Below are 15,804 nucleotides of genomic sequence, written 5' to 3' on the forward strand. Positions count from 1 at the left end.
TTATTGCTTTGAAGCTGTCCACCTAACGATTTAACAACTATGTTGTTTGATCGGTTCACCTCTGCTGACGCTGCAGAACAGGATAAAGTGCACATATAGTGCAAATCATAAAAACCTCGGGGCCACATCACAGTCCATGATGTCACGGCTGTCAGCTGGAAAAACACGTCTTCCACATTCTGTTTGGGATGTGACTGCTTCACAGCATCAATCCATGTCATGACATGGACAGCTATCATTTGGAGTGTGGGCAGCTCCCTTCTCTTCTCTCTTTAATAAATCACCATCGTCAAGAAACCAGGAGAACACCAGTGACTCACGTCAACTTCAGTAGTTTAGCAACTGTGTCACAGAAACTTGAGTGCAACACTTGTCCCAAAATTCACTTGTCCCAAAATCACCTGCAACGAGACGTGCGTTTTTATAAAAAAACTTACTTAGCGTGGAGGAGCGGGGTCGAAAGGTGGATGCTGTGCGCCGTACACATGCTGAATGCTGAGGAGGAAGAGAAGAGGAGAGGCACAAATGAATGAGCTAATCATTAACAGGCTGTCGAGCTAGCCACGTTAGCTTCTCGTCAGCCAAAACACACGTCAGCTGAAGGCATCAAAACTACGACCAGGTGCGATGAAAAACCACTTTAACACGTCGTGAGGCCACATGCGCCCGCTGTGTCAGACGCTACTGTGTCATTAGTTACATTGCTCAACTGTTAGCTCGCTGTTAGCGACGTAGCTCTAGCTCAGCTTAAACGCGAGAGGTGTGAACCTGTGTGTGCGGGCTCACGCCACAGACATTTGTGTGTGTGTGTGTGTGTCACATAAGAAAGGGTGAAGCTCCCACACTCTGTGTAATATGTCGGGTGTTTAGGTGAAGCGAGAGAGTTAGTGAAGCTAGCCTGCGCTAAGCTAGCCGCCAAGAGGGAACACGTCACTCACTGCCGGGAACCTTCGCTGCGTTTCTTTTCCAGAACTGTTTTTTATTCCCGTCAGTCGACATTTTCCCCTCTACGACCCCCAACCAGCCCCGGACACAAACACGCGAACGCTGTCGTTCTCTGCTTAACGTGAAATGTGTGTTATTTATCACCAGGTCCCCCTCCTCCAAAAACTCAGAAAGCTGCCATGTTGTACTGCCTAATCGGCAAAGCAAGCGCCGCCGCGTTGGCGGACCGACGACGCTTCCTCCTTTGTGAGCCAATCACAAGTGAGAGCCGCTGCTAGGTGGCGTGAAATGCTGCTGACGTCACGGTGCGCCGTCTTTTGCTATGTTGACCGAAAACTACAAGCAGAATTACATTTAAAAAAAAGTATTATTTATATATATATATTTATAATATATATAATTATATATATATATATAATATATATCTATATATTAATATAATATCAAAAATACTACATAACGCATATATATCAAAATTCCTTGACATTGATAACAAATGTACCTTTTGTTAAAACCGAACCCGAAAATGTAACTCATTTATTTTATGGTTGCCCGTATAGTAGCACATTTTGGAAAGAACTTGAGAACTATATATTGTGTAAAACAAAACATAAAATCGGCATTGAGGGGGGAAAAAAAACATTATTACTTATTTTGAATACAAAGAAAATAAACTATGTATTGTCAACCTCTATATTGTATTAGGGAAATTTCACATCCATAAATGTAAATTTCAAGATTCATCACCATCATTTATTTTTCATTGAAGTTGATTATTATTTTAAGTCTCTTGAGTTAATTACTAATAAAAAATGTCCATCTATAATGAATATTCATGCAGATATTTTCAACCAGTAACCTGTCACAACAGTTATAACCAGAACTTTATTTATATGTAAGATTACAAAGTCTGTCACGTCTAAGTTTTATTTCTGCTTTTTTGTTTTCATGCTCTTTTGATCCTTTATATTATCATGTAACTATGCCAATGCTATGTAACTATTGTACAATGTGAACTAGTATGACTGAATTTCTTACAAGCTGTGTCAAAAAGAGACCATCAGCATCAGGATCAAACCATTTACCACTACCACTTTCATAATAGTTTAAAGTAACGTACAAGCTGATGTATATGTAGTTTTTTAAGGTTTACAGTTATTCAGACACTGCAGGGTGTTTATAGCAAGAGGTTGCTGAATCGAACCCCAGTTAGGCCACTCTGCATGGAGTTTGCATTTTATCCCTGTGGCTGTGTGGGTTCTGGCCGAGTACCATGGCTTCCTTCCACAGCCTAGAGACATGCACTTTAAGGTGCAGTGTGTAAGATTTGGTGCCTTTCTTTTTGGTTTGTTACTTTAAAAATTCTCCTTTTATATCTACAGTGGGAGCAGGTCCTCTTTCATGGAGGCCGCCATGTTGAAACACCATGTTTCTACAGTAGCCCAGAACAGACAAACTAAATACTGGCCCTAGACAGGGCCTTTCAAGTGTTGTTTCTCCTTTACACTAGGAAGGTGAAGGTGATGTGAGGTGACTGCAATGCAAAGATTACACCACTAGATGCAACTCCACACACTGGACCTTTAATGGGTTAATTGGTGACTCTAAATTGCCTGTAGGTGTGAGTGTGTGAATTTCTTTGCCCTGTGATGTGAAGTGACGACTTCTCCAGTATCAGCCGGGATGATGAATGAATGAGATGCAAATCTGTTCTGGTCATAAAGGCCATATATTATATTATTCAGCTGTGTTTTACATCTCATCGTGTGGGGAGACAACATAAAATATGAAAATGTCATATTTGTTTGGGACTTACATCAGTTTTGTTTTCATATTTAAGGTCTTGTAAACCCTTTAACATATACAGTACTTCAGCTTTGGTTCTGGTTCTGGAGTTAAATATGTACACATATTTGCCTGCGTACATGGCTGTGAATTGAAGCCAATGCAAAAGTGTCAAAAGGTGCAGTTCCTCGAATGGCCACATGAGGCTGGCTACAGCCAATCTACATAAGTCTCCATGTTAAAATGTCCCTCCTTCACAACTTCACAGCACAAAATAAACATGTTTTGGTCTCCCCAGGCTGAGGCTTTTTTTTTTTTTTATTCACCTGTTTGATTTGATCCATGTCTTTGCTAATAGGGGGAAGAAGCAGGTTATTCTGTAAATAGAGCTCCCTGTATCTGACACACTGGACCTTTTTGACCTTTTGGAGGTGTGAACATGAAAATACACTCTTAATTTAATATTCAAAGCAGAAATTCAAAGCATAATATTCAAAGCAGAAAGTTTACTTTGACAACACCTCCTCTTCCTCCCTTCGTATTACCTGTCTCACACAAAGAAAAACATTGAGACAGGATAAACTACTTTTATGGTTGTATTATTTGCGTCATCCTAAAAGCTGCCCATGTTTACACTCAGAATAAAGCAGAGGTAATGATTTTGTGTCAGGAAAACCCAGTGTAGTCATCATGTTTGTTCTTGTTGTTGTTCGCCTCATCGCTGTTTGAGGGTTATGAAAGGTTGTTGTAATTATTTAAGTCTTCAGTCTGGAACAGTATGAAAGCACCTACCTGAGTCATGAATTACAGTGTGTGTGTGTGTGTGTGTGTGTGTGTGTGTGTGTGTGTTTGTCCAACATGAGGATGCAGTGTTTGTTCCACAGGACTGAAACAGACAGAATGAAAGAGCTCTCACTCTGTCACGTTTTCTCGGTACTGCAAATGTCATATATTCTGTTAGTGGAAAAGTGGTAACTCCCTTCCTCCCACAGTCCAAAGACATGCACTTAACCGGTTAATTGGTGACTCTAAATTGTCTGTAGGTGTGAATGTGAGTGTGAATGGTTGGTGTCTCTATTTGCCCCTTGATGAGCTGGCAACTTATCCATGGTGTACCCTGCCTCTTGCCCCAGACGTGTATAAGCGGTTACAGATAATGGATGGATGAAATAAAGCTTGGGTGGCATTTTTTTTAGCTGTAAGTTGCATAACATCGACCTGCTGTAAGCAATGTCATTTCTATTAGGTTATGACTTGTTGTTGGACAGCCCAGAATAGAAAGTAGGCCAATTTCATTTTTCACCAAGGAGTGAATCATCCTCTCTCATACACGATCTTCTCCGTAAGTCCCCTCTCTCCTCCTGAGCGCTCCGGCTGACACCGGCTCACTCACTCAACGCGCCTCAAACATCGGACACGTTTTGGTTTTTTGACGGGCCGTGACAAAGTTCTGATGAGAAATTGGACGACAGCGTTGAATAATGACAGGTCCGAGCGACAGTATGCAGAAACAGCCCAGGTTATTGTCAGCGAGGCTGTTCCAGAAACACAGACAGGTAGAAGTAGTTCTTAGTCGCAGTGTTTTGGCGTGGAAGGAAACAGAGAAGAGCAAGAAACGGAGCGGCAGCACCTCTCAGACAGGTGAGTGTTTTTATACAAAACAAAACAGCTTTTGTTTATTTCTTACAAGTTTACAAATATAAGACAACTATTACATATAAATAAATAAACAGGGGGACATGTATTTTCTATAAAGTACATACATTCGTATTTATAAGTGCATATTTCAGTATGGTAACCATTGTCACCCATGCACATGTCTGAAGCAGCTGTCTACCCATTTTGCTCTCCTTATCGGGATCACGCACATGTTGCGGGAGACGCGGTCAGGTCGTGTCGCTTCTGTAGCCGGGGTCTGCACACCGACAGGAGCAGGTCACACAGGTGGCTCCCTCAGTCAGAGTTAATTAGGAGGCTCTGCTCCTCACAAGCCAAACACTAGTAAGGGTTCACTGTTCTTTGATATGTCCCCCAGGAAGGAGTTCACTCATTCTTTCATGCAAGAGGTTTGAGAACATTTCCCATAATTAAGCTTTTATAGGAACTAAAACTAGCCTTTTTTTTACAGTTTGGTCAATGTGAGTGACTGAGTTTATCCGGGAGAGTTGGATAAGTAAAACAAAGAGGCAGAATAGTCTCAAAATGTAGGATATGGTTATTAAATTAGTGAGTTTTTACTATGTTTACAACTACTAATTATCAGGTGTCACTGCCCCAGAGATAACTGAGCTGACGCATATTTCTCCATGTATGGATATATAAATAAAACAATAACATAATTCACAAGAATTAGCCAAGTAATACCATAGTTTGTGACTCTAGGTAAGCAACCTATTAACATATAACAATTTACACTTTAACTAGCTAAAACATTTGTAGTTTTAATGGTGCAGCCAGTAAGATTTAGTAAAGCACTGGTCTGAAGTAGTTAGTAGCTATGACGATGTTATGAAGGACATCACACACTCTTAAGATAATAATGTGTTTATATATAATAGTTGCAACCCAGTCCAGGTTCAATCCCATCATGCATTGGAGTAATGGTCTGTCACTTCTCTTTACTATAACTGTTGTTGTCAACCAGCACTTCAAATTTTGGCCCTTTGCATCAGAGGACTTCCACTTAACTTAATCCAGATGTCCACATATAACCTCCTGAGGCTAATGTTTGTTCATCTAGATGAGTTCTCTGCTCTGCAATTACTGTACCATATCAAGTGGAGTGATCACAGCTGGTGCTGCACACTTCAAGTTTAAACCTGGCCATTGACCTTCCTCAAAGTGATATGAAGTACCCTATAATAAACTGCCATAAAGACTTTCATTTATTGAGACAGTGTTCACCCTGGCTACATCAAGAGCTGCACCCTAGGGATCACTGTGACAAGAGCGGGTCAGTTTACCATGGACTTAAGGCTCAAACAAGAACTATTTTCCAGTAATAAATAACTAGCTAGTTCAACATCAAGCACCACTGTTAAATAGAAGGAATAGAACCACGTTTGTTCAAAGAAAATCAAATGCCTTGAAGTGCTGAAGCAAGCAAAAGTGGCTAACTTTATTGATCTTATCCAGTCTTATCCAGTGAGTGGAGTGTGGTTATTATTAGCAGCCAATAGTCTAGTCAATCAGTGACTGTAGTAAAGACGGGGTGGTGGTGACAGGAATATTCCCTGAAGTCTTTGAACCGACTCAAACTAAATAAACGCTCTATTTCTGGACTCCATGTGTTTTACATGTTGTTGACTTACTTCAGTATTGAAGCTGCCTCAGGCTAATTGGTGACATTACCTTGAGATATTTGTTCTGGTGTTCCCTTAGCTGCATGATCACAGGTTTAGTGTCCTTGACAGCAGAAATAATGCAAACAATTAAGTAAGTCAGGAGCAGAAAGGATTATTTTTCTTTGTCATTTAAAACATCATGTACTAATTGGGACAACGCAAGCTGAGATATCAGGAGAAGTATAGTAGGTAACATGCTGGTTGATACAAATGTGGCACTTCCTATCAAGAAAAGTCAGGGAATCCACTGCAGCATTTCAGAAGACAGAAAAAGCTAATCCCAGCAGAAAATCATGCAGTGTGACTCAAATGTGACAGGTCTTCCTCCGCTCATTTTTACCCAATATATTTTCCCTAACATCAAGCTGACACAAATGTGCCATAAATGCCAAGAGGAATTGTTATGAGCGGTAAACATCACTCTGGTCTAGATGCGTTGGTTCAGACAACATTAGCGGATGCTACTGCTTCATATTAAAGTGGATTTGGTCGAATCAGAACATCCGTCAGTCAAATGTGCTGAGTAGAGAACACAACAGGGTATCCCAGTCAGGACTGTTATTTGTTTGCACACGGAATCGCTCTCAGACACACAAACAAAATCCAATCACTGAGATGGCATGGCCCCTGAGCCTAGAGCAAATCTTATGTCCACATAATGCCTGAGTCACTCCTCTGATACAAAGCACGACCCCATCTTGGAGGAAAATCTAGAATAAATCATGGCATATGCTTTAGAAAGCATCTCCCCTTTCCTGCAAATCACCATGCTTAGCGGGTAGCACTTCCTCAGGCCCTCTAAGCCTGGATATCTCTCTTGGCCAGGAGAGGTTTTAGATATTCGCTTTCCCATATGGCAGAGCTGGATACAGATCCAATGTGTTACAGTCAAGGATTTACTTATAGCGATACTAGAAGTATTGGAAATCAGGCTGAAATAGGGTATCAGCATCTGAGAATTTCCTCTGTAATAAAATCCACATATAAGAAGTAAAGAAGCAAAACAAACTGCATGAATTTGTTTATCAGGCACTCGTAGAACTACAAGTCTTAAAAGATTTTAGAAAAATAAGACTACAGCTATGCAAACCTCATCATTTACAATGATGTCGACAATTTAAAATGAAATAAGACAAAACAGATGAGAAAGAAAAATCATTTGAAACAGTAACACATTGAATCAGAGGGTTTTGTGATCCTGCTTCTAAATTGTTCATAGGTTAGTAGAGTATTGATTTTTAGCGCGTGTGTGGAAGATCATCCCTGGAGCCTGGGCAAAAAGGCTGACATTCCAAATTCAGACTGATCTCTGGAAACTGTAAGCATAAGGCATTCATTTAAGCAAGTTTGTTTGAATCCCAAATTCCAATCAAGCGACACTAAAATGTAAGTTGGTCGCTTTACAACAAGGACTAAATTAGATTAATAAACAAGGATATAAGTAGAAACAGATTACCAATGCATATTACCCTTCTCTGCCAGTAAAGACCAATCCTTTCCGTCATACAGGAAACAGTGGTGAGTACCATAGATATCACATGTAATAAATCTGAGGGTGAAAAGATAAGGATTTTAGAGCAGAAGCGATTCTAGAAATACGTATAGAGGAACTAGTTCTGTTTCATTAGCATAAAGATATATATATATATATATATATACACACATACACACACACACACACACACACACACACACACACAGGCAACATTTTACTCAAAACCACATATGTCAACCTCATGTTGGGGCTTGAGTAAAAGTCAGGGGACCACCAGAGTCACTAGGATTCACCATTTGCGGACCATGAACATCTGTTTAAAATGTTAGAATTTAGCCAGTAGATATAGAGCTATTTCACTGGTTAATTTTTACTTTTTCATAGCACTTGGAAAGTCATTAGGTGTCATCCTCTTGGGATCATGAATGTCTATACAAATTATCATGGCAATGTATCTAATAGTTGATGAGATATTTCCAAACTAGGGGACACAGTGATTGACATTGTCATCCCAAGAGCCATGTTGCTAGAGTGGATAAAAATCCAAAAGCAGCCCATAAAAATAGAGATAAAGTTCCTTGAGAAAGTCAGGGTAATTTTACCTTTCACATTGAAAATAATGACTTGCATTGGCTGGTATTTTTGGCACTGGTAGTGAACTAGCGGTATCATTGCACCCCTAGTGACTGTTCTGTTATACCTTCCACCTTTGCTGTCCTTTTCTCTCCATCTGTTTGTCTAAGCATTGGCTTAACAAACCCATTGTGCCTGGGAGAAATCCACATGTCTTCTTTGACAGCTCACTGCCATGTGTACCCAGCCAGATCTGTGCTTTGTAATCTAAAGCTGGTGCTCAATGCACAGCCCTGTCTGTACATTGAGAGACGGCTGCAGAGGGAGGGAAAGAGATACACAGAAATAAACACTGCCAGAAAACGACAGCTGGAGATTGGGTAAACTGTGGTTTATGCTGCATTACTGGCAGCAATACAGGCCCTTTCATTATATTGATTTTATTTATTTACCTGCAGCTTGGGTCAGTAGGAGTAAAGAGTAGGAACTCTGAACTAATGACACAATGAATCAATGACCTGAATAATATGGTTGAGTGACAGAGAAATGCACAACTTTCCTCTCCATGGTAGGACATCGATCCTGTTTGGATAATAACTCGTGTTTTTGGATATATTGCAGTACAACCCATTAGTAACTCATATTTAGCATGGGCCCAAATATGCTTAGGTGTTATGTTGCATCATCTAACAGCATTAACAGTTTTGTCGGCTTCACACCTTCAGTTTTTATCCCCTCTCTTGCACCCGTGTTGCATGTCACTTGAAATACAATGTGTAAAAACAGGAATGACATAAAAAACATAAATAGTGTGGAAAGGCCTAAAACGCAAGCATTTCCTTAAGCTTGTGCTGGCTTGTCCCCTAACACGTTGTCAGTGCCAAACCACAGTAACAATAAAGGGATTACATACTGATCCACTGTGTAAAGGGAGGGGTGCAGAGAACAACAACAGAATATGAATATGATGACAGCTTGTTTTCAGAGGACTAAAAGAAGGTGAGTCTAGGGGCTGTGCTGTCAGAAATATCACATAAACAATCTCTTGTGTACACATACTTGAATGCATAGAATATACTGAGTTAACACCAAATTCTCTCAGATCATCTCCAAATCTATCCTACACTTCGTCATTTTAGATTTGAGCTGATGAGAGATTGCCCTAGGTAGGATATCTTCAACACCCATGTGAGATGTCAAAGATGTGACATGGAATTCACAGACGTTAAGAGGCATTATGTAAGAAAACCAGTTTTCTCAGTGGAGCCCTGTCAGGTGGGATGCCACCCTGTTTTAGGGAAGCAGGATTAGCAGGATCATGAATCCAATCAAAACATTGTTCATAGAAGACACAAAGTAGTCTCTAAACTTTGAACCAATTTAGACTGAACTTGAGGTAGTGTTACTTAACATGGAGTTGGAGGGACCAAAATTTTAAATAGTACAAATACATCTTCTGAATTAACCTATTGTCCAATTAGCTACCAAGCTAACAACTTTGTTAACTGACAGTCAACACTCAGACTCATGACCTTTTATTAAATGATGTACAATCACAAGAACAAAATGCCAAACTGGAGTTAAAAGCACAGCAGAGAGAAAATGGAAGAAGCTCAGGGAATTATTGTGACTTCCAAGAAAGAAATCATGTTGTGCCACATAGGGTTCCCCCCAAGCTACAACCTTTTGTTCACCAAAACATACAATTCTGCATAACCTTTTCCTGAATGTGTGTATCTGCCAGAATGAACAGCAGCTCTTCTTCAAACCATGCTCTTGAATTACATGGTTAGTATTATTTCTACCAAAAGAGCCGAATTTAATGACCTCCTAAGCTCCTAAATATCCCATTTCCTCTATTATTATAGGATACAATTATTGCAAAGACCAGTGGCTCTTAATCCTTGTTGAGTACTGCTGGATTTTGGCCTTCTATCCATCTAAAGGGCCACTTCACTGATTTTTTTACTTTATTCCAATGTCATTGTCTTATATGACATACTTCAACAAACTATGACACTAGCCAGTGCTTTATGGTGCTGGCAGGCTCATCCAAATCCTACGCCTGGATGACTAACAGGAGTTTTCATCTCAGTCATTGGATAACTGGATGACTTATTTTTCTGCGGTTAAACTGGTCAAAGTGTGTTAAAATATGCAATGTATGACGAGCGTAATTTTAAGGAGTCAAAAGCCGAAAAGTTTGGTTACCACATGCAATCATGTGGAATACAGATTCACAGATTGTAAAAATCTGCTAACTGATTTTGGCCTTTTAACAGATTACAACAGTGCAATGCAGGTGTTAATCCATCTCATGTGGTCAGAATGGAAACCAGTAGCACCCTGAGCCCTGAGGACTTGGATGTTTCTGGCTGAGTAGAGAAAGGCACTAACAATGCCAGAGTTAGGGATTATATTCACACTCGGGGCAAAGCAATACACTGCCATTGCCAGAATTTGAGGTCGCTTCCCTGTCTTGCATATTGATAGAGTTTCCCATTCCAGGAATAGGGAATCATTCTCTTTGTCCCTATGCTTTACCTTATTCACCATGATTGTGTCTTTGACGTTTATCTCCATAGCAGTCAACCTTGTCAGGTTTCAGTTCAGGCCTTAGTTTCCCGACATAAGAGCTTTAGGGTGATTACAATTATGTATCAAAATGCACCTAATACAAATGTTGGACAGTTATATACCACTGAAATAAGATCCATTTGCCTACTAGCAACTCTCAGGCTCAATAATTAAAGGAACAGTGTGTAGGATTTATTATCTACATTGAGATTATAGATTTAACTGACTACGCTAATGACCCTACCTAGAGTTGGTGTTTAGTTTGTCCATTCTAGGCTACTGTAGAAATATGGTGAACTCTGTGGAAGAGGTGGGTGACATCAAGACATAAAGGCTACATTCTAAAGTAAACAAAACATAAGTGTTATTTTCAGGTGATTATAAACTAATGACAGCTAAGAATATTATATTACATTTCTGCCATATTCTGTAAATAGAGCTCCCTAAATCTTACACACTGGACCTTTTAAGACATTCTTGTTTATCTAATCTGTGTAAAGTCTATAGTGGAACTATATATCTTGTCCGGGTATAATGACTTTCTGGTTAGTGGATTTTGTTGTTTTGGACAGGGCCAAGCTATCCAGGTTTAGATATCACATCAGTTGGAATCGTGTACAGCCTATATATTTATAAACAATATTTTTGGCATATTGGAGGTAGTCCCCCCACACACACACACACAGACACCTTACATGGTTAGAACACTATGGGTTTATATGAAAACGATATCCAATATCACCTGGCATTCTCAAGTGTTTACATTGGGCTCTGCTGGGAATCATGAGTCAGTAACACAAACACAAAGCGTCACGCTCCAGTTCACACTAATTTAATCACTTGTGCCTTGAATATTGTTGAAGTGACAATATTAATGTTTGTTTTTAATTCTGAGTGATTTATCTAGTTTGCCCTTTTCATGGCTGATTATTTCATTTTTTTTCTCTTGGAGACGTCGTTCTCTTACACCTAATTGTCACTTCTAAGTCTTTTATCTGGAGTAACTAGCTGAAGCGGCAGTAATGTCAAATGTGGCCACAGATGTACAATGAACAAACATACAAAAACAAATCATAAATGTCATTCATTCGAAAATGTTTGCTGGAAATATAAGCTCCCCTCTCTATCAGTGTTTTTAAGTATTGCCATAGCTTTGCACCAACAAAACAAACATTTGAATGCTTTCTTCAAAGTGCAGAACAACTTCCAGACATAAGAAAATAAACCCTTCTGAAAAAGAAGTCTCTTTGCAGGTAGCAGACCTCTTCAGCTCCCAGTAACTCACTGAGCCCGGTGGTATGAATAGGCAGCACACACTGGCTGACTGCTAAGATTCTTTTCAAGCACAAAGAAAAGTATGTCAGAGCAGAGCAGAGAGGATCTGCGTTGTATGGCCGAGGGCTTAGCATGTAGCTTAGGGACTGCACTGAGCTAAAAAGTAGGGAATTTGTGTGTGGCTATGTGTGGGATTATTGTGTACTTGTGCGTGCATATCTTGAGTGTGTGTGTATTTGTATGCCTCAGTGAGTGTGTGTGGTGGGGTTATTGGAGCAATGGTAAAATGTTGGAATGTCAGCCATTGTTTTCAGATCTTTCCCTAACACAGTTCACTGGGATTGCTGGCTTTGAGCTTGTTTCTAGGGTCAATTTGGCCAAGTTGTACTGACTCAATGATGAATGTTGTCTTTTTGTCTTTGACAGACGTAGATTTGCCAATAAGGCTAACACAGAGAAAAGATTTCATGCATTTTTCATTTTTTTTTTCTTACCGTAACTGTGGGAGCTTAAGATAACAAACATGCAAATTTGTAAGATGTGAGATAAGTTATTCTAATATATTCCACAGGGTGTTTTGGCACAACTCACAAAAGTTTGGCGTTCAGATATGAAATAAACAGCAAATGTAAGATTTTCTGTTGAATTATCTCGCATCTAAAACAGTCTGTTGTAATCAAAATGCAACATTTTACCAAAGATAATATGCTTCTGCTTATCAGTGTCATGAAATGATTCTTGACATGTCAGACCATTCTCATCATACACCATCATCATCTATTCTGTCAGCATATCTAAGTGATAAGTCAAACTATCGATATAACATGTTTGCAGAAACAACTATAAAACTAGATATGAGTCTCGGCTATCTCCCCGCAAGGTTTCACTGTTCATAATCCCATTCATGTGCGTATAAGGTGTGCTTAAACCAACATCTTAAACAAACTTTGTATTACTGTAAACAAAAAGACTTACTGTAAACATCCACATGTGTGAGCTGTATGGCATATTTAACAAATTGTCTTTGTCAATAATGAGACATTTAATATTGACAAAGAGAATCAGGTTAACCGGCCTTTTTTTGACATGTCAGAGTAAGAAATGGAAGACAACCGAGCCATTGTTAAAGTGTCTGACCACGTTGCTTTTCCTAATATTACATGTCAAAATGTCTGCTGTAAAAATACTTCTCCGTCTAGTACCTGAGGAAAAGCTTCAAATTGAGCCTGTTTTTTTCTGACAAGCAGCCACTGTGTAGTAGTGTAAATTTATGGTAAATGCTAAAACTTGGTGTAACAGCAGCACAAGACGACAGCCATAAAGTCAGCAAAGTGACTCGGTTATATCATTTACACTGCACTATCTAAAGGTGGCTAATGTGAGCTAATCTTAGCCACCGGAAGCTACTGGTCATACCAGGACATGTAAGGCTATATCACCAAAACTCTAGTTCATATCCATTTGGAGAGACCAGTCCGGTACATGGTAACTTAGTAAAAGGAGCCTCTACCAAAAACATTAGCCAATGATAACTCTTCATTCCTAAGCAGCTTTACTGTGAACAGAAATTTCATTGCGTTGCATGCAGATACAGCTACAGTTAGACCTTTGCAGTTGTTTAAAGCAGTGTTGCCAACTTAACGCCTTTGGACCCACTGTTCATTTGTAGTTCTAAATTGAGTGTGAGTGTGTTTGTTTTTACTCACACACGTCATTTAGTGACTTTTAGGACAGCCAATATCTACTTTCCTTATTGAGGAGCTGGCAATACTGGTGTACGGTAGTTGACGGAGGTAGTTTCTCAAACTCAAAGTTACACTCGCCAATCATGAATTATAGTGCATGACAGTGCTCTGTGGTTAGCACTGTCACCTCCATAATAAGGTTTTAATCTGTTCACAAGCTCTCTCAGTGTTTCGTGGGTTTCCTCTGGGTTTTCTAGTTTCTTCCCTCAGTCCAAACGGGATGCAGGTGACGTGAATTGAAAGCTCTAAATATTACTTCACTGTTGGCTGAACAGGATAAGTTAAAAATGGATGGAATATATAAGTCACAATAACTTTCGGTTATCCATTAAATATTTTAATTCAACACCAACAATCACTTTGGCAGACCACTAGGTGCCATATCTTAAATAGTTGGAATGAAACTCCTCAATCTTGCCCCCCCGGAATAAAGCCATTACCCACATGGCAATAACTCTTCCTATTTGTCAAAGTGTGAATATCGATGGCCGTAAAGGTATTCATGCCTGCATGGTGCATCATTTTTATTTCAGAAAGAAATGAAATCCTATTCCCTCAGACTCCCAGGAGAGAAATAATATGTCATGCCTCCCTCCCATCCATTTCGCCATATCAGCTGAATAAATTTGTAGGAGAGAATGCCTGCATGTGATGCACTTGAAGGGGTCAGTTAAACTCATTGCAAGTGATATTGTCCTTTCCTTGTGCAAAGTGCACTTTGGAATTTGTTCCGTCAGTAGAGTAGCTATCCTTTGTGCTTGAACGCTCTCGATTTCTGGATTTAAATATGCAAACTGTTCACAAGGCAAAGCTATATTGTGTATCTAGTGTAGAAAACTGAGGCATCACCTCTGTAGCACTGAGTTGCACCTTCTTTTTCTTTTCTTTTTTTTGCAGTTTTCCATGGTCACTTGTATGAATATAAGAACAAAAACATTTTCCAATAATTACCTTAATTTTCCTAAACTCTATCCTTAAAGCACAGTAAAATAATACCTATTAAATCATTTGATGTCACTTAGCAGCTCTTTATAGCGGCTTAGCCACGAGGTACCAGATCACACCACAGGCTACTTAACAAATTCTGTTCATGAACAGTCCATTCAAACACCGCCAGCATCTTTCATCCAGAAGTCACTTTAAACTAGCAGCCTGAATCCCGTCCCTGTGGGAACGGAGAACAAGAAGATGCATTTCCTTCCCAAACAGTCTCCGGCTCTCTCAGGATATGGCTTTGTTATTCCTCCCATTGATTTTACTGTTTGTGAAATCAATAGTCGGCTGCCATTCTAAGGCCATCTTAAGACAATATGTCTTGTAACTAAAGTGGACGAAGCTGATGTAATTTTTTAAGGTGAAACCTAAACTTTCTCAAACCTTCACTCATTTATTTTTGGCTCTTTGAGGCAGTGGCTTAGCTACAACACTACTATATTATAAGCTTTGAAGGTAGGATAACTCATTAGATATTTGTAGTCATTGTCATTTGATTAATGTTACTCCAATATTGACTCTACTTATAGCTCTGTTTTGATCTCCACCAACTCCTGAGAGAAATGTTTGGACCATTAACTGCTGAATCTTCGACTTTTATCAGCTAGTTACAAACTTTGTCTGTCTTCTCTTTGTCTGTGTGCCATTTGGTGCTGGGCAGGAAGCGTCACTGAAACAGCTGCCCGTTACATCTGGAAATTAGACTAATGAGGCTGATGAGAGTGGTTAGACTGAATCAAAACAATAAGCAGTAAAAGTTGTGAGCCATAAAACCAAAACACTGATCTGGAACAAGCTCTGAAGAGGGGAACTCGAGAGTCGAGTGATGTTTCTTTGTGGGCTTGTCTATGAGCAACCAGTTTGACATTCCACATGGTCATGGGATCCATTATTCAAATATTGATGACTGCAGCTTTAATGACCTTAACATATATGATACAGTAAATGCTTTTGTGAACCAGTTTCTCAATGTGTAACCATGTCCATGTAAGAATTTATTGTACAGACTAACTATGCCAGCAGAACAGCACAATGCTTTTATTAATGTGTAATACAGCAGAGTATGAAATAT

General features: G+C 39.5%; 2 protein-coding genes across 3 annotated transcripts in view; one reads left to right on the forward strand and one right to left on the reverse strand.

The window, feature by feature from the left end:
* The window catches only part of tbc1d22a (TBC1 domain family, member 22a), a 120,565-nt gene extending 120,063 nt beyond the window's left edge, over positions 1–502 (reverse strand). Inside the window, exon 1 of the mRNA XM_027272424.1 lies at positions 438–502. Coding sequence (XP_027128225.1) covers positions 438–487 — 50 coding nt within the window. The 5' untranslated portion in view covers positions 488–502. The remainder of the gene's footprint in view (positions 1–437) is intronic.
* The window catches only part of cerk (ceramide kinase), a 41,377-nt gene that overhangs the window by 1,296 nt on the left and 24,277 nt on the right, over positions 1–15,804 (forward strand). The window contains exon 1 of one of the 2 annotated variants that reach the window (XM_010740464.3): positions 4,067–4,371. The exons of the other annotated variant lie outside the window; for it this stretch is intronic. Within the exon in view, the coding sequence (XP_010738766.3) occupies positions 4,212–4,371 (160 nt within the window). The 5' untranslated portion in view covers positions 4,067–4,211. Of the gene's footprint in view, positions 1–4,066; positions 4,372–15,804 lie in introns of those variants that run through there. 2 annotated transcript variants of the gene reach the window in all.

This window comes from Larimichthys crocea, chromosome XX, assembly GCF_000972845.2.
Source record: "Larimichthys crocea isolate SSNF chromosome XX, L_crocea_2.0, whole genome shotgun sequence".
Lineage (NCBI taxonomy): Eukaryota > Metazoa > Chordata > Actinopteri > Sciaenidae > Larimichthys > Larimichthys crocea.